This window comes from Myiozetetes cayanensis, unplaced genomic scaffold, assembly GCF_022539395.1.
Source record: "Myiozetetes cayanensis isolate MyiCay16 unplaced genomic scaffold, myiCay2020 scf5-8, whole genome shotgun sequence".
Taxonomy (NCBI): Eukaryota; Metazoa; Chordata; class Aves; order Passeriformes; family Tyrannidae; genus Myiozetetes; species Myiozetetes cayanensis.
This window is the reverse complement of record NW_026087742.1, coordinates 46,855,607-46,880,234: the sequence shown is the minus strand read 5'-3', so window position 1 is coordinate 46,880,234 and position 24,628 is coordinate 46,855,607. Positions and strand designations below refer to the sequence as shown.

The window sequence follows — 24,628 nt, the reverse complement described above, 5'->3', positions numbered from 1 at the left end:
TTTGCTTAGCTTGTAAGCAATGCTTATTAGCACTTGCAAAGTCCTGAGTACGTTTACAGGGTTCAAAAATTATCTGGATTAATAAAATCCAAATCACCTCCCGCACACGGCATTGCAGAGAACAACTGGGTCACTGGATCTCCAGTCTCCAGTGTGTGGACTCTTAAGTCATTATAAGTGCATGTTTAAGAGATTAAGTAGCACTATCTAAGGATTCAGAAGGATTTTAAATGCTGAGATATTTATCAGCTCAAATAGATATATATAACTCTCAATTATTTTCAGTGATGGATTAAACACATACGAAATCTTTCCCTAATGTAGCTTCAGCTGCTGTTCAAAATGAGGTAGTCTAACAAATGTATTTAGGACAATGAAAAAAAAAAAATCCACGTGTGGAAACGGGTCCAAAGGCTTTATTCGGAATCCTTTGAAGAAATGTCTCCTGTGTTTTCTGATCAGCAGTGTGCTGGTGTGAGTGCTGCATGTTCATAAAGCTGTATTAATACACCCTTTCTTGCACTGGGGTCCCTCTGGCTTTGGTTAGGTTAAGCAATTGCTGGCATCAAATTAGTACATTGATTTCCACTGGTAACAAAGTTCCTGTATCCTAAATTACAGATAAACTATTGCAATACAGTAGAGGAGAAAATTAATGAATGCACTCTTATTAAAAACAAATCAAACCAACCAAACAAAACCAAAACAAAACAGCACCCCCCCTCAATCAACAAATAAGTAAACAGGCCTAAGAAATTGCAAAGATAAGATGCATAGATCAACTGAATAATGATTAGAATATTTTTAAACCAGACAGATAAGTAAGCATGTGTTTACTCAATGTGGCTGAGCTGTGCTGTGTTTCAGCAAACATCATATAGCTAAGGAGTACACTGAACATTTTAATGTACTCAGTACTGCACAGTAGTTAAGGATAAATATATTTGCTGCAACTGCAGCTCATGCTGGGAAACTCCTACAGCCTCATTTTAGAGCTAGTTGTAGTTTTACTTTATTGGGTTGGTAAAGTGAATTTGGTTGGAGAAAGCAGAATATGCCAACTATTATTTTTTAAAATAATCTGATTTTCTTCACTAATTCATCACTAAAAGGCACAAACAGAATTACTCTGAATGGAGCTTAAACAGGTGCCTATCTTCATTTATGGAAAGTTTTGAAGGTGACAGGGAAGAGTACAAAAGACATTTTAAAGTGTCATGTCTTCAACCTGTGAGAGACTGAAGCCTGTAGGTGTTCAGACGGGTTAACATCATACCAAGCTCAGTCAGCACATAAATACAAGAAGCATTTCTCACACTTAACAAGAATACAGATCACTTCCTGGGGGCAGGCCAGATCTTTTAGTGATTCCACATGGTACATTTTACCAATTAAAGGCTTGCAGGTGGTATATTTGCCAAGGGAAACCAGTGGTCTTGGGTCATCTTCCTGGCTCTGCCCATTCTCTGAGGGGTATCCTTGGGCGAGTCACACCAACACTGAAAAGTTTAATTTCCCTGTCCTTGTAAGGGATCAGTGATTGACTTCCATTATTAAAAGTTTTACAAAATGGGATTTATATTAGCTTTATATATCTAGTCCATGTCTGGGAACCATACTCAGACAAAGTAGAAGTCCAAAGATAAGGAATAGATGATTATCAGAGGTCTCTGAAAGTATGACATAGGAAAAAGCTGAAGCACTTGGATTGATTCATTTCTACAGAAGGGAAATGAAATGAGACATGACAACAGTCTTCAAATATGTATTAGGCAGAAACAATTCTCCACTTCTGATTTGGGCAGAAACAATTCTCTGCATCCTTTGTAGAAAGAACAAGAGAAACAGGTATAAACTCTTGCAAGAGAAACGTAGGCTAGACATCATGAATTATTTTCAAAAAGTAAAAAAGGAACAAGCTTCCTAGTCAAGGTCTATCCTTTAAACATCTGCTGCAAATCATGCAAGTATTGTTGATCATCCTTAAAGAACGAGGACTTCTTGCCATGCTGCCCTGTTTTCAGTAACCCTATGTCTCTGATCTCCCTAAGAAAGCTTTGTGAAATGCCCTACATACATTACCATTTCTTAAAGAAAAAGGATCTGTTATCAAATACGGTCTTTTCTGGCTACATTCTGGCTATACTTTTAATTGTGCACTAGAGTATAATACACATTAGGACCGTGTTTCTAGTTCCATGTTTTTTGGTCTATATGAAAGTGCCTTTAATGTCTAACTTGTCTCTTTGCTATTCTTTGATTAGCTTGTTCTAATTTCCCTGCAGTTCACATGACACACTTCTCTCTTTTCCCTATGCAATGTTAACAGAGAGGCAGCTCAGCTGCTGGTTCTGTAAAAAGTCACCAATGGGACTAACTGAGCTCCAAGAAACTGCTTCATAAATTTGAATACTTTGATATGATAAATGCCAAAGCCAGCTTTACAGAGAAGAAGGACTATATCTATTTCACTGCTGAAATGCCCATGGAAGTTCTGCCTCAGTTAGGAAGTCTGGAGGGGACATCGTTGCATCACATAGAAGCATAAATGTTTCTAAAACTTTCCCCAGAGAAGCAAAGCTTTGTTCCACTGGAGATGAGAACATGTGACTAAATGTGACATTTGTGTCAGAATACTTCAAACATGGTCCTGAAGCATTATTGTGCTCCCCCTAACATGGTTTAGGAAAAACATCTCTTCCAGCACGCTGCTCCCACAGCTGGTGGTCATTTTCCATGCTGTGCTTCCAGAAAGCTCATCTCTGGGTGTCTCAAAGCAACTCTCCTGGGACAGAGCAGGTTTAGAGGGCTGGGGGCACCTGGACTTCAAGTACCCCACATAAACCTTCCAATATGTTCCAAGATGCCTCATGTGAGGAATATGGCACATACAGATGTTCTTCACTTCTTTCCACAAGGCACTGGTAACAACACTTGTTACCTCCTTACGGTTTTCTGAAAGAAAACCAATTATTATTTACCAACATCTTTCAGTAGAAACTTCTTTAGAAGTATCATTGTATTAAATTTCACCTAGAGCCAAAAAAATTGACTGAACAGATTTGTCTGCCAAAAATAAAGATTTCCCAGTCTAGTCATACCATGCAACACAGCAATGCTGAAATCTGTCATCACATTCCACTCCTTCAGCCAACAGTAAAGCGCAGGGCAATTTTTACAGAATCAGTGGAACTGGAATTAACACCACCGTGGGGAGAAGCTCTTCATATTCCACCTAATTGGAGCTCTTTACGCAGCTGTAAATAGATTAACCTTCAAATGGCTAATAATATATTGGGTTTGGTTTTTTTAAACAAAAGTGAGGTATTTCCAGATTTAGGCTGTTTATTATCTGCTATTGTTGGAGTTCCCAGTTGCAGTCACAGTGGAAACACCTTGTTCCTGAGTCCCATGAATGATATGGATTCCCAGTGGGTGCTGCAGCACAGTCTGCTGGAGACCTCTCCTTCCAAGGTATATGGTACTGACTAGACCTCATGAAGCCAGTGAAAACAATTACTCAAGTTAGTACAAGTGCAAGTGATCTTTAAGCCCTTAATTACTCACTGTATTTGTACTGTTTAGTTCCTATGCATCACTGAGATCTTGGAGAGTTTGTCTTGAAACCTTGTGCTGCAAACTACCACAGCTCATGGACAGTTTAGGACTCCTGATGCAGGGTGGGTTTCAGAGCCACCCCCAGCTAAGCCATCCCTTCCCATCTCTCAGTGCTTGCAGATTGCTACTAAACTTTTTATACCCTTTATCCATTTCCTTTGACTCAATACCAGAAAAATTGCTTTATCTCCAGTACAATACTGCAAAAATAGAAGCAAAGTATAAAACCTAAAGCCACCCAGCCCTTACCAGATGAACAGTAATGCATATAAGGGGATTTGTTACCGTATCTTTGCTAAAATGTTGCCAGAATCGAATAGTTAGAAATCTACTAAGCAGACTTTAGAATGAAGCGAAAGTCCAATGTCAATCGTGGCTTATTTATCTCCAGGTCTGCAAGCTAATGCTAAAGAGAAGTTAAATTTAAATGCATTTATTCTGATCATAACCAAAATGCTGTAAATAACATATCAGTTTATACTCAGGAATATACACTACATACTGGGAGACATAAAAAACACTAAGTGCTGCACTGGCCTAGTTTATTTTACTACACTAGGCTTCTACATCTCGTCTCTCACTCTTGAGATACATTTGTATTAAAATCACCAGGTCCAATACCAACTCAAGGACAGGGATAGAGAAAGATGAAAGTGTTCAGTCCCCAGATGTGCTCCTGCTTGCAGCAGGACCCCCAACTTCAGAGTACCGTGGCTGTGCAAGATGAAGCGCCGGAAGATACCAGCAGCAGGCAAGCACAGCTCCTCACTCCCACAACCACAGGCAGAGGTAGCACATCGGTGGCATCAACATCTTGTTAGCCACGGGCAGAACTGATGCACACTTAGACACGGCAGGGCTAATTTGACTGAGCACATTATCCACTACAAGCTGTATGTTCAGCCCTCGCTGCCGATGTGAGACGCCAGCACACCTATCCTGGTTCCAAGTGAGTGACCAGGGCATTACATCAAGCAGTGGGAGGACCTTGCAATGGAGACGGAAGCTGCAAAAAATTCAGATAGCCAGGTCTGGCAAAAACCCCAACTTCTTTACAATCCATCCAGTGGAAAACATCTAAAAACTCCTTCTTCCTTCCCCAAAAAATACCCTCCAAAATACCTACACAGTGAGGCAAACTTTCAAGCAAGCCTGTAGCAGTCTTCTGGAAGCGTTATCAAAGCTAATTAAATATACATTTCATTTCAAGCTGCAAAAGAGCAGGGTGAAGCTTTGAAGAATCACAATTCCTATTAGTAGCAGTCTCGCAAATCACATGCATCATAGGGAATGTGCATAGTGCCGTGCCAGTGACGGACAGCACCAACAAGAGAGGGAACCCCTTGTCTAAAAGCACGAGAGAAAACAGCAAAACAGAGATAGTGCACAGGCGTCTTGGAATCAGATACTAACAAAATGATCACATTTTAAAAACTGTTAAAATAAGGAATAAAGTGTATCTTAGCAGCATGATTACTCTGAATATCTGGCCATATGAGAAGGGGAGAAGTCTGAAGATGACTGCAGATAAGAGGATCACTACTGATGATTACAGAGAAAACGTGAATGGAGAGACTGTGCAGGCAGGTGTCAGGATATGAGAAACATTAAGAAGCAAAGCTAGTTCCTAACTATTCTTTTAATATAGAAATATTTGTCACATGTAAACAATGATAGTACTTAGGAAACCAGCACATTTATCAACAGTGATTGAACCTCTGTTGCCCAAATCAGAGGTGTGCAAATACAAACAAGAGGCAGTTACCCTCTACTGACTCTGCTGCAGCATGACTTCTGTCATGTGAAGCTGCTAGAGAAGATTGTCCTCCCACAGGCTGAGGACCTGTGATGTTTTGTCCTCCCCCACGTGAGGGCTGGGCATGATCTTGCTACTTTTGCTTCAACCCTGCCAAAATGCTTCCCACCACGCTGGCTAATTCTATGACAGGTACTAAGATGCCACTTAGAGAAAGGTTTCCCCTCTATCCAACTCAATTAAAACTGAAAGCAAAATAAAAAATTACATAGTTATGAAAATGTGGGCTACATGAAAAATCCAGTGTGTTTTAAAATGTACCAATTTTTGATGTTTTAGACTAGCTTTACTAGTTGGGATTTTTTTAACATGATAACTGTCATGATCTAAAGTAGGGAATACCAAATGAATCCTAGCTGCAAACGGTCCACAGTTTAATATCCTGGTTGTGACTGATAGGAAGCTTCTATCACTTAGCAAGCTGCTTAAGGGCTTTCTTCAATTAATCTGAATTTTCCATCTGCAGATACTTTTGATTTGCACAATAGGTAGACAGATGACAGTTCAGGAGTGCACACATTCCCCGAAGCCATCATAACTGAGCTCCTCTGAAGGACTGTTGGTAAGCCATGCATAATTCAGTACATTTCTTAGAGCAACTATCACTTTGCCAAAGGAGTGGGACTGACTTGTGCGCACAAGAGACAGTTTCTTAGGATCAGCTTTTTTCTTTTACGTTTTCTTGCTTTATAGTTTCACGTTTAAGCTTTTTTAAACTACATCTTTTTTAACGATATCTTAGACGTTTTTGGAACATACTTCCAAACTATTGTTTGGAAGGCATACAGAGACCATGACGCTACCTCTTAGTCTTCTTACTTTCCCACACGGTTTGACAGTGTACAGGCCTGTTCTGTATCTAAATTTACAAGCTGTGACAAGTGATAAATATTCTAATTCTAAAAAGCTATTGTGTACCTCCAAGACAATTAAAATTCCTTAGATACCTAAATGCAGTACATAATACATTTAGTCAACATTAGAACATGTCAGAGAAAGAATGTTTTATCCCAGGACACATCCAAGCATCTAAAAATAGCTCTTCAGTTTAAATAAAAGTACTGTAATAACATTCATTGGGAAATCCCCTTTCCTCAGATTACAAAAGTAATATTAATTTAAATATTCTGGTGATACGTGGTAAGAACTGAGTAGAAGAGTTTATAGAAAGTGCCAAATAAGTTATATATATATAAGTTTTTTAGGAGAAAAATAGTTTAAAAGTGGGGCATTTTTAATTCCTTCATCTAACGAAAAAAACCATACCATGTATTTCAGAGCACAGACTGAGCTCCAGGCTGCCGCTATTCCATACAGTTTAGCAGTAGGGGAAGGCATACAAGGGTTTCCTAGGTTTGGTCATAAGATGACTTGATCAAGACATGCCATTTTATTCAAAACACATCATTCCTCACTCAGTTTTGCTTAGTTTCTCTGGAGGTTGCACATACCTTTCAAGGAATGGCTGGCAGGAACACAGTTTAACTGTGATGTGTGATAGAAAGGAAGTTAACTACTAACTACATATAAATACTACACTGTAACAGTGCCAGAAATGTACACTATTTCTGAGATGCATAGCAGTGGTAGGAATCAACTCATTCCTTCATATACTGTATTGCTTCTCTGCTTTTAGTGGTGAGGTAAAAGGGTGTCTCCTAATTCTTTGACAATTAGAAGTTATTGTCTGTCTTTGTGATAGTTTAATTAAGGACTATGATGGAATGAATCTTCTTTGAGAGGCTTGCTTTAAAAAAAGGAAACCAAATAGAGAAGACTGATGTCATGTTCATCTGGAGAAGGGTTTATGACATCAAGAACTAACTGATCTGACCTCTTTTTATGTCCAAGGCCTACCATGCAGTGGTAGCGTTGCTGGTGGTTGCTGCTGGCATCGCTCCACCAGCTGACCAGTGTACACATCATGGCCATTGCGTTCTTGTCAGCATTTTTTACCCTTTTACATAGAAATGCATACTGTTCAATGACTAATAACCCTATAAGCACACTATTTTAGTCCAATAACAGCGTGCACTAAAATAACACAGTAACCTTATGACGGCTTGGTGAACCGGCACACAGCCAGTGATATGCCCCATTCTGAGACGAACCTCGCCAACACACAATCAGATGTTGAGGTTTCTATAGAAACACTGCCAGCTATTCTGACAAGGTCCAGTTCCCACCTGTGAATCACAGCACTTTATTCTCTCATCCTAAATGCCCATATTTCTGCATAAGTATTTCTGACTGTGTAGCCTTCTATGGGAGTAATAATGGTAACTTAGTCTGCATCAAACCATATAAGGAGGTCTTGAAGTAGTGAAGAGCATAAATTAAAGATTTACACCATGTAGACCAGCTCAGTTGACTCCTTGCCACAAGGAACAAAGAGTCAAAGGCTTTGTTTGTAAACCACAGTTCAACCCAAACAGCAGCAGCTTTCTCCTCCAACCACACTAATGCCACAGGTAGAACCTTAAAGCTGCTACATGGGAAGCATGCTGCCATTTCTCAGGTTCATCTCCAAGAGATTGAACATTTGTTACTGCTGATGGTAGTATCAACATGTCTAATGTGCCAACAGCCTACAGTTTCTGGTACCTCCCACCCTTAAAGAAAGTGCAATTGTTTCCATTATATTCAGCATAGTGTTCTTGGTTGGAAGGTCTCAGTGTTTCATTTTTCTGCCAGTGGTGGCTTTACTTATTTCAGACCTCAGTCAGCTTTCTTCTAGCATTTAAATTAACTTTGGAAACCCCAAGTTGAAAGCCTGTGGTCTCACACCTGTCACAAGACAAAGAACCACAACATTCTGAGCTGTTTACAGCCTCATGTAATCTTGTCCAGGCCTCTAGAGATTGTCAGGCAGCAAGCTGGAAGAAAAGGCTGCTTAAACTGCAATTTTCAAGTTCTTGGATCTCAACAGACTTGTGGCAATACTCAAAACTGAGAAAGATGCTGTTCCTTCTTTTATTGCAGATATTCTCAAGAGCACCTGGAAGACTTACATAAATTACCTCATTTTTACCTGTTTGGTCTAAATTATGTGTAAAGTGATGGAAAAAAATATCATGGGTGATATTCCAGCCCAACCTCTATCTGGAAAAAGTTTTTCCTCTTTTAGTTGTAACACTTCTCGCACAACTAAATTAGGATTCACATGTCTTCTGCAGGATCCCTAATGGGATCAAAGATTAGAAACATCTTTGAAGTTTGTCTTCCTTTGCTCCACTGTTAATTCATACCTGCACTAATCCACCATGGTTCTCATCTAATCAGTCACTCTCCCTCCCAAAAGGGACAGTTTACAGGCTTTTCCCAAATCCCCATTTATTTGTGTTTATTATCCACACTTCATTTTGCAAGAGCATACCATTTTGTTAATTGATTTTGCACGTACTATAAAGAGGCCAGCTCTGTTTTCCAAAACCTTTTGGTCTAAATGCGATTTGCCAGTAATATTTACAGTACTTATAACTTTGGTCCTGTTTATTGCTAGTATGGCAATTGAATTGAACTGTGTGTGTGACAAATTCACAACATTTTACTTTTGACAGCAGTTATTAATAACACGATTGCAATGAGATCATCTCAGTCTCACTTTTTAAATTTGGTCCTTCTTGAAAGAGATCAAAGAACCACTGAACCTCAAACTTATTTGCTTCTTGTTTAGGAAAACAAGCTAACAGCCTCGCTGACCCTAAGAAGAAATCACTCAAGGGAAAACATAATTTTAAAATTATTTCAAAATTTCTGTAATTCAAAACTGTGACAAAGGTATTTCTTTGTCTCATTGTGACTCAAAGTTGCCTCATAACTACCGTATCAATCTTCTTTTATCTTTATTTTATCTTTATTTTGGGGAGAAGGGGAAAACTATTTTGGAAGAAAGCCTATTATCATAAAATTTTGTAGTGGATTTTGTCACTGACAGTAACTAGTTCAGTCAGGCAACTGTTTGATTTACTTACAGATTTCAAAGTCAGAGTGCCTCGCTGTGCTCAATAGCTCCAACCTCATAGACAATACAAAATGCAAAACTGAATCAGAAGCAATAAGTGGTGCTTTTTGGAAATGTGTCTTTCTGGAGTTGAATGCATCTAGACTGAATTTCAGAAAGCACAAAAACTACAGGTGAAGTCAATGAAATATCCTAGTTATGAGCCTTGTAGCTAGGTATCCAGAATTAAGCCTTTTAAAATACTGATTTCTAAACTGAAATGAAATGCATGAAAGGAATGGTGAATGCATGGTGAAGAAGAAAGTTTCTCTAAAGTCCTGTAAGGTCATACTTCATTAGTGGGAGACTATGAAGACTATGAAGATTTTAACTGTGATTCCATTAGAAAGCAGATTAGTCCAGAATGGAGGAAATGAAGAATATAAAAAAAAAAAAAAAAAAAGGAGAAAAAAATTAAAAAAAAAAAAAAAAAAAAGAAAAAAAGGAGAAATGGGTAAGCTCTCACTTCTTCAAAGCTTTATTTCTTAATTTTTCTTTAGGCTAAATTAAAAGATTAATTCATTTCAATGAATACCCACAGGGTTCCCTTCTGAATGATATTTCCCCCATCAACAGATAGAATAGGAAGATTAGAGTAGGAAAAGGAGACAATTTATAGTGTGCTTTTTGGTCTTCAAAACGGTTTTAATTTGCATGCTGCTGCTTGCCTTCATATTTTTAAAAGGACGTTTTAAGTGCCACTGTTCCAAGTGCTGTGTGACCCCAGAAAGATACATGTTGTCCCTTTTACTGGCTCTGGACTGACTGAGGCTTTCTCCCAGACCGTAAAATTTACAATCCAGCAGCAGCTCTCTTCTTCCTCGTGACCCCTCACATCCCTATCAGATGTGACACCCTTCAGGATCCCTGAAGACTGGATATTTTAGAAAATGTGATTTAAAGATTGAAAAATCCAGAAATTTTAGAAACTATTTCACTGATTTCTTTGTATCTCTCTAAGAAATGAACAAAGTTCATTATACTGCAATAAATAAAGTACTCCTGATCTCCTATTGACCATGGCAGCACAAAACCAGCCACAATACACCTTTAAAATAAAGAAGGCGCTGATGAAACCACCCATTATGAGGGGTATCTAAGCAGGCTGCCAAAGCAGGTACATTCATGAGACTGACATCTCATGAACATCTCCCCACAGAGTTAAAGAATGGAGACACTTTGGGTATCTGTAATGGGAATAATCTAATCATGGGGCAATGCACGACCTTCTCCAGTGAAACTGGTGTCTGGCAGCCTGGTATGTGAGTGGTTTGAACTACTTTTTACCCTCTGCAGATTAAACACTAAGAGTTGCATTGACTAAATTAGGTGCTCATAATCAGTCAAATAATCCTGTGTGGAAATGGGCCAGGAAAGAGGATTTGCCACTATCCATCTCTTCCTTCTTGCCCTATTACCCAATACCTGTTCAAACATTTGTACTCTCCCATCCCGTTTTATGGACAGGAAAGTGAGGTGGATAATTTAAGCCACTTTAAAAAAGCCAGACAGAAATAAGTGCCAAAAACTGGAACTGGAGCTGCCAGGTCTGAGCCATGACAATTTTAGAACACAGACACAGAATCTCCCAGACCAGCCTTCTTACACCTAAAAATGAAGATTTTATATGGCACTTTATAACAACAACAAACATGATGATTAAGCACTCTGTTGAGTTGAACTGGCACAAGAACTTGGCAAATTTTTTTCAACAGCTCTTTGCTTATAAAAAGAGAGCTTTGCAGAATTGAGAGTTCTGTGGATTTTTTCAGTTTTGTCAAACTTAAACTCAGCAAATTTGAAACCCCTTTATATTTCTGATTAGCATCTTCATATAAAAGTACTTCTGCATTTCTAAACCAGCTTGGTCTTCCTGTTTCTACTTAATCATGCAAGGGGTTGTACAGATCTTCCCAGTGTGGAACTGCTTCCCTCTGCTCTGTGTTCTGATGGGTGGGGAAAGAGGTAACAGTGTAGATAGCAAAAGCATTATCTAAGCTGTTAAAATATTATCACATTTAAAATAGTATGACAAGCACCATAGCTAAACCCCACTGAAATTAATGGACAACTTATAATTCAGCACTGTCTGTTTCAGTCTCTGCAAACAGAGGGAAACCTCTGTGCCTACACCTCCAAGTCATTCTTTGAATGTTTTTTTTGCCCATCTTTAACAAGAAGGGTATGAAAAGTAAATACTGAGAGTCTGGAAGGCAATTAAAATGTTTTTTAGCCAGTGCTCTTCCTGGATGACATACTGCATTTTTCCAGATGCTTCGCCCACAAAGCTGAGAATCCTCACTCAATACTGTTCTATTTTAGTCCTATTCACAGTGAAATGATGGCATAAAGTGATTCTTCCATCAAAATATTAATATCAGAACAAGATCAGAACGGGGAAAAAATTGAATTTGTCAGGTAGAAAACTGAAGAGAAAATCAGTTAGAAAAATTATTGGAATGTATTTTCATGCAGGAAATTCTTTGTATTTACATAATACTTATGCATTTAAGAACACTTAGTATACCTGTCTACCATGTGACAATTTTGAATGTTCTACTCATTTTGAAAGTAATTAGGGATCTATTCAAGGTTTCTGTTCTCACTTAAATTTCCTCATTTCTCCACCCACCTGAATCTGACACTTTGACATTTTTGCTTATTAGAATGGAAATTCAACATTTAGCAAGGCCAGGGAATACAAGGTCAAAAACTAGGGAGAAATTCTATATGTTGAAGAAGGGATTATGGAAGTTTATATAAAACATGCAATTTCATATTTCTATAATTTTTAACAAAGCAACAGCTGTCATGGGATACTGAACCAAGTTTGAAATATGCACTACCATTTTCTTGTTCAGTCTGAAAAGAAATCACTTCAGCATTCAGAGCTGTGAGTAGATATTGAACAGCATCATGTCTTTTAGTCTAGCACCTCACTGGAGAAGAGTTGCCTCTAACACCATTTTATTATTCTATTTAAAGAATTCTGAGCAACAAGGATTGCATCACTTGAGTGGGAAGATTATTTAATAGACTAGTAGACCTTATGACTATAAAATATTTCCTGATACTATTATCTACATGTTTCCATTTCCAAAACTCATAGCAGTTACCATACCTTAACTCATTCTGAACGATCTGTCCTTCAAATCCTCCACACATCAAACTCTTCCACAGTGCATAACAAACCGTTTCCCATGTGGTACTTACAAATATTAGAGTCTGTTCTGATAAGTACGTGAGTTGGATATTCAGCTGATCACTAAAAATGCAGATACAAGCGAGAGAACTCTTAGCCCCTCAAAATAGTAAATCAGAAGTTACACTCTGAGCATCATATTACCTCACTGCAGAATCACAAGATAATACTAGGAACCACATCCCACAACTGTGGGCCTTCAATGTATGACATGAATCTCTTAGGCAAATTTTATTGAAACAGACTTCGACATAGTGAATTTAAAATTCCAAGGGAAAATACAAAAAGTTAGGTATTTTGTTATAAGTTATCTATTTAGGAGTTTTTATGTTTACACAATTCTTTCACTCCCAAATCATACTGGTTTCAACCTCAACATGATTTTCTAGTCATTCACTTCTTCTCATATTTTGCAGAATACATTCACACTCCTCTTAGATTGGACTATCTGAATTTTTCAATTCTAGCCAACTTAGACTGCACTGCAAAAAAGTAAAATGGTTTTTGACAAAAAAACCTTTGTCTATAAAAAGAATAATGGTTTAAAATATCATGCATTTTTGAAAACCTCCAAAGTAGTAAGCCAGAGTTGACTGTAAACTTGAATTTTGGGTAATCTTTAACAAAAATATTAGTAGACAAACCTATCTGTGGCACAGAAAAAAATCTGCGGAGGGTTGATAGCAGAACCTGCAGCTGAGCCTCAGCCTGGGGTTTCTCAGATGTCCATGAGGTGTCAGGCCATCTGACTTTGCCCAAGCACAAGACATCATGTGGGCCTTGCTGCCTGTGACATAAAGCTGCTCTGATGTGGGAAGCCATGGGATGAGAGGTGTGAAAGCGGCAGGGGGAGCTGCAGGCTCCACCCTGAGCAGAGAGAACATTTATAGCAACCAATGATGAACACAACACACCCCCACCTCCACTGGTACTCTCTGCCTCTACTCTGCCTCTACTTCTCTGAGTTGTTTTATTCAAACACTCTCTCTGCCTCTACTTCTCTGAGTTCTTTTATTCAAACACAACTGCCCTTGTCCTCTATATTGAACAAAGAACTCACCCTGAGCCATTTTAACTATTTCATTTTGAACAGGCCAGGACAGGCAGTGGTGATCTGTGGTGAGCTCCCCTGATCCGTCCTAGAACCCAGCTTTGAACTGCAACGGTCTTTGGCTTTTATTACATCTCACCTCCTTCAGCAAAGTGAGAAGCTGCCTTATATGCCACCATCACCATGAATGAGCTTCTCAGACCCTAGCTTTCCCATGTGCAAACCACAAGTCACACACAGGCATCAAAAGGTGGATTTTAAATGGCCAAAACAGACTAGTGACCCTGGGCTAAATAAAGGTCAGTTCCCTGCCACAGAAGCTGGTGAGATGCTGAGCAGTTTGGATACCAAAGCTCTCCCTCCAGCCTCAACACAAAATTGGGCAGGACCTCCTAGGAGCAGAGCCCTGTTATGACTGATCCTGATTAGCAGCTGGTGGCGTGACTGTCACAGTTGGCATGCTATTGACGAACAGCAATCTGGCTTATACCCATAATCCAGGGAAGGAACTCCAAGAAAGACCAGAGGACAAACAGGCAAGAGCTACACAGTGTGCCCTGTTCTACCATGGGAAAAGAGCACAGTACCACTGTTGAAAAATCCATTTAATTGAGTCAATCTGAAAATGCAAGGTATCACCAGAAAGTCAACCAAGGAGCACAGCACAGGCTCCATGCACATCCAGGCTTACTGCTCTTAGAGGGGCCACAGGAAGGGGAGAAATCTGGTGAAGAACAAAGCTGCCGCATTGCAGCTCCATTAACAAACTTCCTTTCAACACAAACATCATGTCTCCTTACTCTAAACAAGTAGGGTTTTACTCTCTAGACAGAGACACTGGTTAGGACTTCTGAAAAGAAATGTGTTTGGGAAGGGCTAGCACCTCAAAACATCTGGTGGAGGAGAGAAAAGCTAGGAGAAAAGCTAGAGAAGGATCCCACTAGGACCCTTAAAGAATCACTGTTTATCCTATAACACTCTTTCCCTACAATAAACCACTGTTTTTTTCTCACCTAGCCTTAGTCATTGGCTTTTTAGTAACTTATAATACGTCATGATTTTGAGGTGAACCCCTTGAGTGACAACAGTAGCAGCTCCTCTATTTACAATATATGCACACTTGTAAGGTATCATCAACTACTTTTGTATCTCTGACACACAGAGACGCTGCTTAAATGTGAAATTGTTATGTATGTTTGAAGTTTTCTAAAGCTAGATCATTTTGCATTTTCTACCCTAGTGAGCTAGGAAATTAACAGTAAAACTTTATCCTGCCCTCTAGGAAACCTGATTTAGTCAAAGACATGATCTCAGATAGTATCTACAGAATCAGCTATTTATTTAATTTAAATAAAATCATTCCTCCAGCTGACACTGAAGGGAAGAAATAATATGTCATGCTAAGATTACTGAGGCAATACTTCTCCCCTACATCGTTTTTGTGCGTGTTGAAGTGCACTGCTGCTCTGTGTTAAATAAGCTGAGGTAGAATGGAAAGCAACAAATTTGTGTTCCCTGGGTGTTGGGCAACTAATATAACTCTTGCTGGCACATGAACTATAAATAGAAGAAGATAGTACAGTTTCACACTGATAACATTTTTATGAAAGTTAATAAATCAACACTAAGGAAACCATTTTTAATTCCTACCTATCTGCCCTATCAGGAATGATGAACAGGAGTTGTGTTGCCTTTAATCCAAAGAAAGCATGAGATGCTGTGTCATCTTGTGTGATGACTTACCAGAGGGCTGGCACCCTAAACATGAGATGTGCCCTACCTGCTTGGCAACACACCTTCTCCTTCTCTCACCCTTGTCCAGCTAAAGGCAAATAAAAGAACTCTGGGTTGGACAGCTGTGCATGTCACAGGAACCATGTGGTGGAGGAGATCATTGGGAGTGGCTCATTCTCTTGCTCTCACATGGTGGTGGAAACAGCCATAGGCTTAGATGAGTTACCTAACTTGGCAGCAAGAGCAGAGTTATGAGTGCAATTTTTCATCAGATGACAGGCTGTGCTCATCTCTACATGAATTTGTACAAGCAAAACACTTCCCTTGGGTAATTTTCATATCCATCAAAATCTTTCTTGTGATAGGCACAAGTTGGTCACAACATCCTGATCCTGACAGTAAAGAGAATTACCATCTTCAACGACGTCAGCTGAAAGCAAATGCTTCCACATCCTTCCAGTGGCTGGAATATGGTTTCAGTTTTACTGGCTTAATGTACAAATACAATATAAAAGTACATCAGAATATATTAATGAAATCAACTTCTTTTAAGAGAACTGAGAAGTCAGATGTAACTTTCTATGTCTGAGATTATTAATGCTTCTTCCACAGTTTTTTTTTAATGGAAATCGACTGACTCAAAATTCAACACCTTGGAGTATTTTCCTTTCAGAGAATTCTCAGCTGTATAAGCTGTATGCCTCTACTGTGTTCATGGATAGTACTGTACATACAGATGTCATTTTTTTTTTCAGATTCACAGTTCAAATTGCTAGACAACAACATTCCTTGCAAAGATGTGGCTTATATCTTATCAGAAATCAGGCAGTTCTGTTCCCAACATAGGTTTTAGGTAACCAGAGACTAAAAGATTGCAACACCAGATAAAAGGAAAAGCTTTCCAAAGGCATAAATGTAGGGTAAAAGCAAAAGTAAAAGAGGCTGAGTACCCTAAAAGTAAGGTTTATTAGGACATAAACAGAAATGAATAATCGGTGCAACAGTAAAACAAGATACAAGCATGTTTAGGGGCACTGGAAAAGTTAGAAGTCCCTACTCATATTAATCTTTGGCTTTTCAATCACCCCATATAAAGGAGAAAGAGAAAATCCTTAGGGTTTTAAACTATTTTCATTGTATTTATTTTAATTAATTTCAAAGTAATACAAACAGTGAAAGATTTAGGAGCCTGCAGCATCTTGTCTCCTCTGCTGCTTCATATCACCTGGTGGCCCTATCTGCAACCCTTCTAGGCTGATACCACTTGCTTTGATATTGACACAGTTCAGGCTCAATCCAGTCTTCAAAGAAAAATGGGCATGAAAATTCCTCAATCCCCCTTTACACTCTGAGCCCAGGGCATGCGCACTCTTCCAAAGGACCACATGACCCAGTGGGTATTATTTTGTACTTCGTAAAATTAACAGCCTTTAAAGAAAATAGGATTTGGAATGACATTTCTGCCATGGGATCATTCAAAGTGTGGTAGATGAAACAACAGCTATGATATCAGTTCTGATCCCTTTCATATCACTAGCTCGTATTATTTGCTCAGTTTTCTAAACTGAGGGTTTTTTACTGAATAGTAAGAAGTAGAAAAAAGAAGATGAGAAAGATTATATTGCTTATTTTAGATAATCTTTGTCCTAAACTGCTCTGCATTGACTGCCATTTACTTACCACACACAGTTTACTATGTTTATTTACTATTTCAGCTTGTAAGAAGGGATGCTCCAGGTAAAAACAAAATACAAAAATGCCTCAGGTTCACTCTTAATGGGATTTTCTCAGTACCAGGGAAAGCAACCACTTCTTTATGCGATGTACAGCCAGCCCCTATTCACCTATTAATACCGATATTTTAAATATTTAATATTTACTAAATATTTGTTCATATTTAATAATTATTAGCAATATTTTTAAAAATAAACCTAACTCAGAAATCAAGATAGCAAATCAAAGTCAGTGGCACAAAAGAGATTAACGAGTACTGCACAGATTTCATCAGTCTTAAATTAGAAACTCCAATCTGGACAATCTTGGAATACATCTATTTAATATCCCTCCAGAAAGAAGGACACTTTTTGGACTTACGGTTAGTTGTTCTGCTTTGATCACTCTGAGCACTGTCATTTGACTGGTTGCTGGAGACAGAGGATACGCTTGAGCTCCTGACAAAACCAAAAGCGGCCAGCTTTGCTGCTGGCAACCGTGAATAACCTGGAGGACGAAGTCCAGACTGGCAGGGCTTGGGAAGATTTGATTTTGCAGCACTTGGACATGATCCTTTCTTAAGATCAACTGAAAGAAGGAAAAAGAAAGAAATTTTTTTTAAATTAACTAAACCAGGAGATACTGATCATTTCCTGTAACACCCAGCTACATAGAGGCAGATTATGACTGAATACAAGTTTTAATGGCTGATCAAACTGCAGTAATGTCTTATCCTTTGCTGCACTAAAAAGACGTTTGGTGGAAAGACTGCAGGTCACAATAATTTTTAAAATATAAAATGTGCCAAGTACCCATGAGGCATAACTCAAACTTGCAGCAAAGTAATGTAGTTCAACGCTGCTCAGAATTTCTTTCAATGTTATCTTCTTTAATGCTGTATCACTTTCTAATTTTACACTTGCTATGTGCCAATTAAAAAAATCTTCATGCACTGAGACAAACACACTGTGCATAACCTCCAATTTTGGAAACTATTGTAGATCGCCAACAATCCTCTTCAAGGACATGGAACTTCTTTTTTTACCATCAAAGAAAACATTTTTTTGAAGTTTTCTTTCAAATTTCTCTAAAAGAAAACTCACTTTTCTTGCACCAAGCCTGGGGACAAGGATGTGACCTATAAAGCTGTACTTTTTTAACATGCCACACACCAGCCATTTCCACTGATGGACGTCTTCCCATTAAGCCATCATCCTGTGTGAGTGACATCAACCAAGTCTCAGACAACTGTCAATGGCAGATTTATAACACATGAAGTTAGGCAACAACAGTAGTTCAGCTACCATATCTGCCTGTGGTAAAAACTAACCGGTCATCCGTCTTCAGCTTCTGTCCTAACCTGTATTCTGCTGCTATTGCCTAGCCAAACTTTCCTAGGCAAATCCACAACATAGGTTCATAAATGTTCCACATTGTCCTCACAGGCCAAAGGTCCACGAGCATGGCAAGATTGTCTTCAAGTCCAGGAATCAAAGATTAGGGTTTGATTTTGATTGGAAGGTCTGGATACCAAGTTAATCTAGACCTCAGCTGTACATAAATTTGGTCAGAAGTTTTCTTTTTAGATTTGACAACATACATTTCTAAAAAAATATTAACAATATTCTCCAAAAACTGATGCCTGTCATCAGGACGAGGGGGATAGGAGACAAGGCATCATTAAAAACTATCAACATATTCAGCAGAATAGGTTACAAAGTCACCCTTTTGCCATTCTTATTCAGGGAACACTACTTGTACACTAGCCTGACACATACTTCAAAGGAAGAAATGAACTTTCATAATATAAAGAAAAACACAAATTAACTGCACAGTAAGAATATGGTCTTCATATTATTACCGTATATAATTCTTTTGTAAACTATGTAGGTCACAGCCTTATTAATTTTAATGAAGCATTACACTTTGCAGAGACTTTAGAGAAAACAAGCCTAACTCCTTTGAGCAGAAAAGTGTTGTGGGGATTTTGAAAGATAGTTGTGTACCTCATCACAATACTAATGCTAAGCTTTGTTTAACAAAACTAAGCTTTTTCTTTTGAAATAGAAATACGTGTAACATCAAGCTAAAAAGAGTTTTGTTATCCTATAAAACACATTCCTATAAAGACATCAAAAAATGTTCCTCACTCAACAAACAAAGCAATTTATGTACTGTAAGCTCTTAAAAATGCATGTTTGTACACGCTTTTCTGAAGCTGAGCCCTTTATTAGGACTCAAGGAGATGGATTTTACTCCTCTCTTTACCAGCCAAGAGGAGTACATGGTATGCAGAGTAATCCAAAGGAAAATAACAAGTATTTATAGTGTGTAACAAAAGACTGCTAAAATCCCCATTCACTTCTCCGGCACCAACAGAGGTTACTTTGGACTCTGATCCTGCATCTGGCTTCATTTGGATGATGTGAAAATGGGCTCAGAGGTAGCTATGGGTTCCAGGGGAACAGCAGTCCAGGCATATGAGCACCAAGAAGAGATAAGCAGTGATGGTCACCACCAGTTTACTGCCAGGCTTGTGCAGCATTGCTTTGACAGTGGTCTATTACAGCTGGTTTATGGCTCTCTGCAAAGTACCCTCAGGCCAGCCTTCTTCCTTCCCCACTGCAAAATATTCCACGTGTCACATCAGTGAGAGGACCACGCTCAGGTAGCATCCAGATTTGAAGCTGAGACAAGTACTCATGGCAAGGAGATGCAGGAGCAAGGAACCTGCCCAGGTCAGTGGCAGCAAGGAGAAGGTATGGGACTGTCTCTTGTGGGTTTTACAGGTTTCCAAAAATGCACCAACATGCCTAGACTACATAAGACTCTCTGAAAATTGAGGTGGAGGGAGAGATTTTTTCCATTTTAGAGCAATAAAACTATAAATATCTCAGATTTCCTGCAACAAAATAGGGGAAATTCCGCTGGGGCAGTGGTGTAAAGTGGTTAGAAATAGCTTTATTCAAAAAGCATTTCAAATGTGCTTGTCCCAGGACAATGAGGTTCATCTGAGACTCCCACATCCGCAGCTCAACCACAGGGATGCCCACACCAAGTCCCCATACTGCCTGTTCTCTGCACTGTGCAACCAAGCACCCCTAGTCCACAACACACCAAGCACCATGAGTGTCATTGAAGAAGAATAATTTCCTTAAAACCAAAAGGTTTTAGGTGACAAGCTGCCCAGCCATCATCTTTACCTTTCCTTCAAAATCATTCTCCCAGACTAGGGCAGAGGATTCAATGTTTTTTTCTCACACTTTCATGTGTGTTTCTAGTTTATGACTTCAGTTCAGATTCTCCCTGAACTAACAACATTTTGCATCTTGAACTCATCATCAACCTTAAATTATTTTTCACTTCTCTTCTTTGTAATCCAGTTCTTCTGTACCATGAGGACCTGAGGGCAGGACATTATCCTCATTAGGGATGCATTCAAATCCTTAAAGCTAAGTAATTTTGTGTCTTCTTTCTCATTAAAATACATGAGGCATCAGCCTATTGTATCTATTTTCTGTTCTAAATAGCAAGTTTTATCATGGATGTTCCTTATTTCTGTTTTTTTAAAAAAGTATAGAAGTACTCCTGTAAACAAGTTCTGCAAGTTCAAAACAATAGTTATTTTAATGAGCAGCTTTCATTTTAATAAAAATCTGCCCAAATAAGTTAAAAAATCAGCAAAAAATCTTTCCAATTGTCTCACTGCCTGAAGCTAATTATAGAATTAAGTACTGTTGTCTGTACGCACATGAGTGATTTTTTTTGACGCTTCAAGCTGTTCCAACCTGAAACAAGAAAACATTTTGAGGTAGGGACTGATTGACACAAACTAGATGTGCCTGGGGAGACTTCACAAAAGTCTATGCTACACTTCTCATGCATCCTCACTGTACATGAATTGCATCTTCATGCATGTGTAAGAAGCAATTTTCATGTGACTTCTCTGTGAAATCTGAAATATGTTTTAGCTGAATGAAAAATTAAAGAAAGGAATTACACAGACATGTTTTTATGAAAAAGAGTAGTGGTTCAAGACTTCAACTCCACAATTCAGGGATCCTTGGCAAGCCTTTGTTATCTTGTGGTAGGGTTTTTGTGTTTGCTTTGCCTTTTTTTTAATAGCATTTCTGTTAAAACTTAATTATTAGATGTCATTTTCTCTCACTTTCTAATGTTCTGAACATCACTATTCTCATTTCATATTGGGGAATTGAGGGCAAAAAACTTAACTGCAAGGTTCACTGCAGTGTTAACAGAGTTAACCCACCTCACTGGGATCTTTGTGCATTAAAACCAAACTGCATAAGTGAGAAACCTATTCTGTTGCCACTAGCTTTATGGTTTCCCTGTTATAGACATTTCTCTCTGAACAAGAACTGAGGCTTCAAAATTTACTCCTAAACAGCAGTGAGCAGGTGGTGGCCAGCTACCCTGTCAAGCCTGGGACAATTCAGTTCCAAAGGCAAAACAGTTGCCACTGATGAATATCAATTAATTTCTGATGGGCCAGTCCAAAATGATATGATAGCAAATGCTCATCTCCTCATGATTCATATTTAAAAGCTCCAAAAAGTTGCTCTGCACCTTCCCAATTCCCAGGCAAACCAAGGCTGATTAGCACATTCTCAACACCCCAAAAATTTGTTATCTCACAATTCATTCAAACTGAAAATGTCTGTGTTCGCTTTGCAGATAATGTGCAAAGCAGGAGCATCCCTCAGAAACTTCCAACACAGGATTTGCCAGTGCCTGAATCTCACTCACTGCCTTTTCCACCGAAAGCTCAGAGCAACGAGAACACTTCTCTGTGCAGCAGAGCCGCATCCCACCTGTCCAGCTGCTGCTCATCTGCTGCTCACAAGTGCTGTGGGTGCCCAGCCAGTGATGATGCTTGGGAGGAGACAGTGTATGAAGTATTTGCCTGCTGCTACGCCCAGATTGTTAGAGATACTGTTCTTATGAATGGCAGTTTGGTACAAGAGTCATATAGACAACCCTTATCATATGATGTGTTTTTGTTCTTTGAAGACATGGTAGTTGTTGGGAGCAGAGAGGTGGCAGATGGCTATGTCTCAAGTAAGATGACAATGTCCTTAAAATAACTCATAAGGAAGTGTGTGTGGGTCTCTGAAACACTTGATTTTTCTTTATGAAATACAGTCAGATTGCTCTCTCAAAGAAAGCAGAGAGTGCCAACTGAAAACTCTGCAGATTAGTGAAGGACAGAGAATATTTTCCTCTATGAATTCTCCCCTTGTCATCTCTTTCCTTAAACAATTAAGAAGCTTGCAAGTTCAAATCCAAGTACCTCAGACTGCAAACCCATAAACTAAGTACACAGCTGGTGTATCAGTGAGACAACATTTCAGAAAGTAATCTCAAAACTCCTTTTCTATCATCAAATCTCATTTACATATTCAATTCTTAGGTATTCCTCAGTATAAACATGAAAATAAAGCTTTCCTACTGGGAGAAAGCTGTAGACATATTATAGAATTCATGATGAAATACATTATACATATGCAAAGACATAAATAAGTGTATGTATCCGTGTCTGTCTGAGTAATGAGAAACACTGCTGTCCTGATTTATGTGTAAATTCTATCTTTATCAAAAGTTGAATTGCATAGAAATAAGAGGAGCATCCAGACCCTCAGGACTGACAAATTTTATACACAGGGAAGTGATAAGGAAACAACATTTCATTAACTCACTCTTTGAGAAAAAAAATCGATGTAAATACTACTGAAAAATGCAGAATTAAGTTAAATTAATGGGAATAATTAACGTGAAGTTTTAACTATGAGATCTCTGTTATACTTTTCAAAATCAGACATTAGTTCCTTAAAAATAATCAGCTAATGAATGCAAATCCTAACACACTTGCTTCGAGAATTCGTTATAACCAAGGAAAGCATATTAATATTTTACAAGTTATAGAGACAGTATCCTTCAATGCTTGTTTTGAATTACAAGTTTCCTACAGAAAGAGCAGAGTGAATTTACATAAAATTAACAAATGTTAAGCAAGACTGCTTAATAAGGAACTTGCAGCCAATGCCACCACATGTCTTATATGTCTTATATCCTACAGATGAAGAAGGATCTCTACTCAAATCACATTAGGCATCACACTCAGAGGTCACTTGAGGGAACACTCATTACTATTTTACTTTCTACTTTGCATAACTTAAAACTAACAAAACCTTTAATGTACTTGTAGTACTTGCAGTCTATCACAGCAGTTCAGGGACTTAATTATCAATTACTTTAGAGTCAGTTTTATGAGTATTATACATGGTCCAAACCACTCAGCTTATCAATGCTGCTTAACCAGATTGCTACATTATGAATGGTATGGCAAAGGGGAATAAAATCCTCATTATGAGCATTGCTGCTGTTCCCGATACTGTGACATGGTGATTTCCATTTAAAAGCCTCCATGGTACCTCATACTTTGTCACAGGATGGCAATTGGTTAGATCCTTCTGTTTCCATTACCTCAGGGCAGGACTGAAACCACTAGGATTGGGAACTGGATTAAAAGCTCAGGATCAAGCTGCAAGAGATGCTGATTAGCAGTCTTGAAGGTAAAAATACCCCCTACACCCTAAAGGCTTTTGCTGCAGTCACCCAAGCCCTCACATCCCACAGCACCCACAAGCAGGACTTACTGTCTCTGCTTCCAGTATGCTGACCATATGTCCCTGCATTTAATCTTCTTGTGTTTGTAAATATGACTCTATCAAAGCTGCATTTAATCCTGTCTTTCCAATATTGTATCAAAACCAATAATGCAGATCAAAGTTTAATACTACAACTAATTGCCAAATTAAGGGAGAATGGTTGAAAATAGTGTCGGGTACCTTAACACAACTGGCTAAACTGTGCCTGGCCCTACTCTGAGCCCCTCCCGTCAGCACCCCAACTGCTCTTGCATGCCAGGGGTTGCTGTTCCCTCCATCCCATTCATGGCAACCATCTCTGCTCTGCATCCACTGCTGTGGGCACAGGCACAGGAACTAGTTCTCTGCTGCCTTTGCACTCCTGTACCACTCTTGTCCTATCTCCTGCCATTTCAGCCCTTTTCATGAACAATTAATTCTTCTTAAAAGGCAGTACTAAAGACAATGACTTGGGATCCTGAAAGAGATGGTAAATTATTGGACTACCACAAGGTATCTTTATTAGCATTTTTGAAAGAGCAAAGTATCAATAGACTAGAGAGAAACAAGCAAAATAGCAGTTTTAGGAAGTAAATTATGGAAAGCTATGAATTAAATTTGACTTCCAAAACAGACAAAGTCTAAGAAATGATCAGTGATTAAAAAAACCCAAACAACAAAGAACCAAAACCAAACCAAACCAAACAAACAAACACAATAAAAACTTCTGAGAAATATGAAAACTTCAGGAAATACAACTTCAGTGGAATAGAATCACACTAACAGCTAATGTAATTTCCTCATGTATACTTCTCATGAATTG

The 24,628-nt window shown here is 38.7% G+C and overlaps 1 protein-coding gene across 7 annotated transcripts in view; it reads right to left on the bottom strand.

The window, feature by feature from the left end:
• MTUS2 (microtubule associated scaffold protein 2) overlaps positions 1–24,628 on the bottom strand; it is a 283,058-nt gene that overhangs the window by 139,895 nt on the left and 118,535 nt on the right. For all 7 annotated transcript variants that reach the window (XM_050331271.1, XM_050331272.1, XM_050331269.1 and 4 more), the window contains one exon: positions 17,519–17,725. In XM_050331271.1, the coding sequence (XP_050187228.1) occupies positions 17,519–17,725 (207 nt within the window). The remainder of the gene's footprint in view (positions 1–17,518; positions 17,726–24,628) is intronic.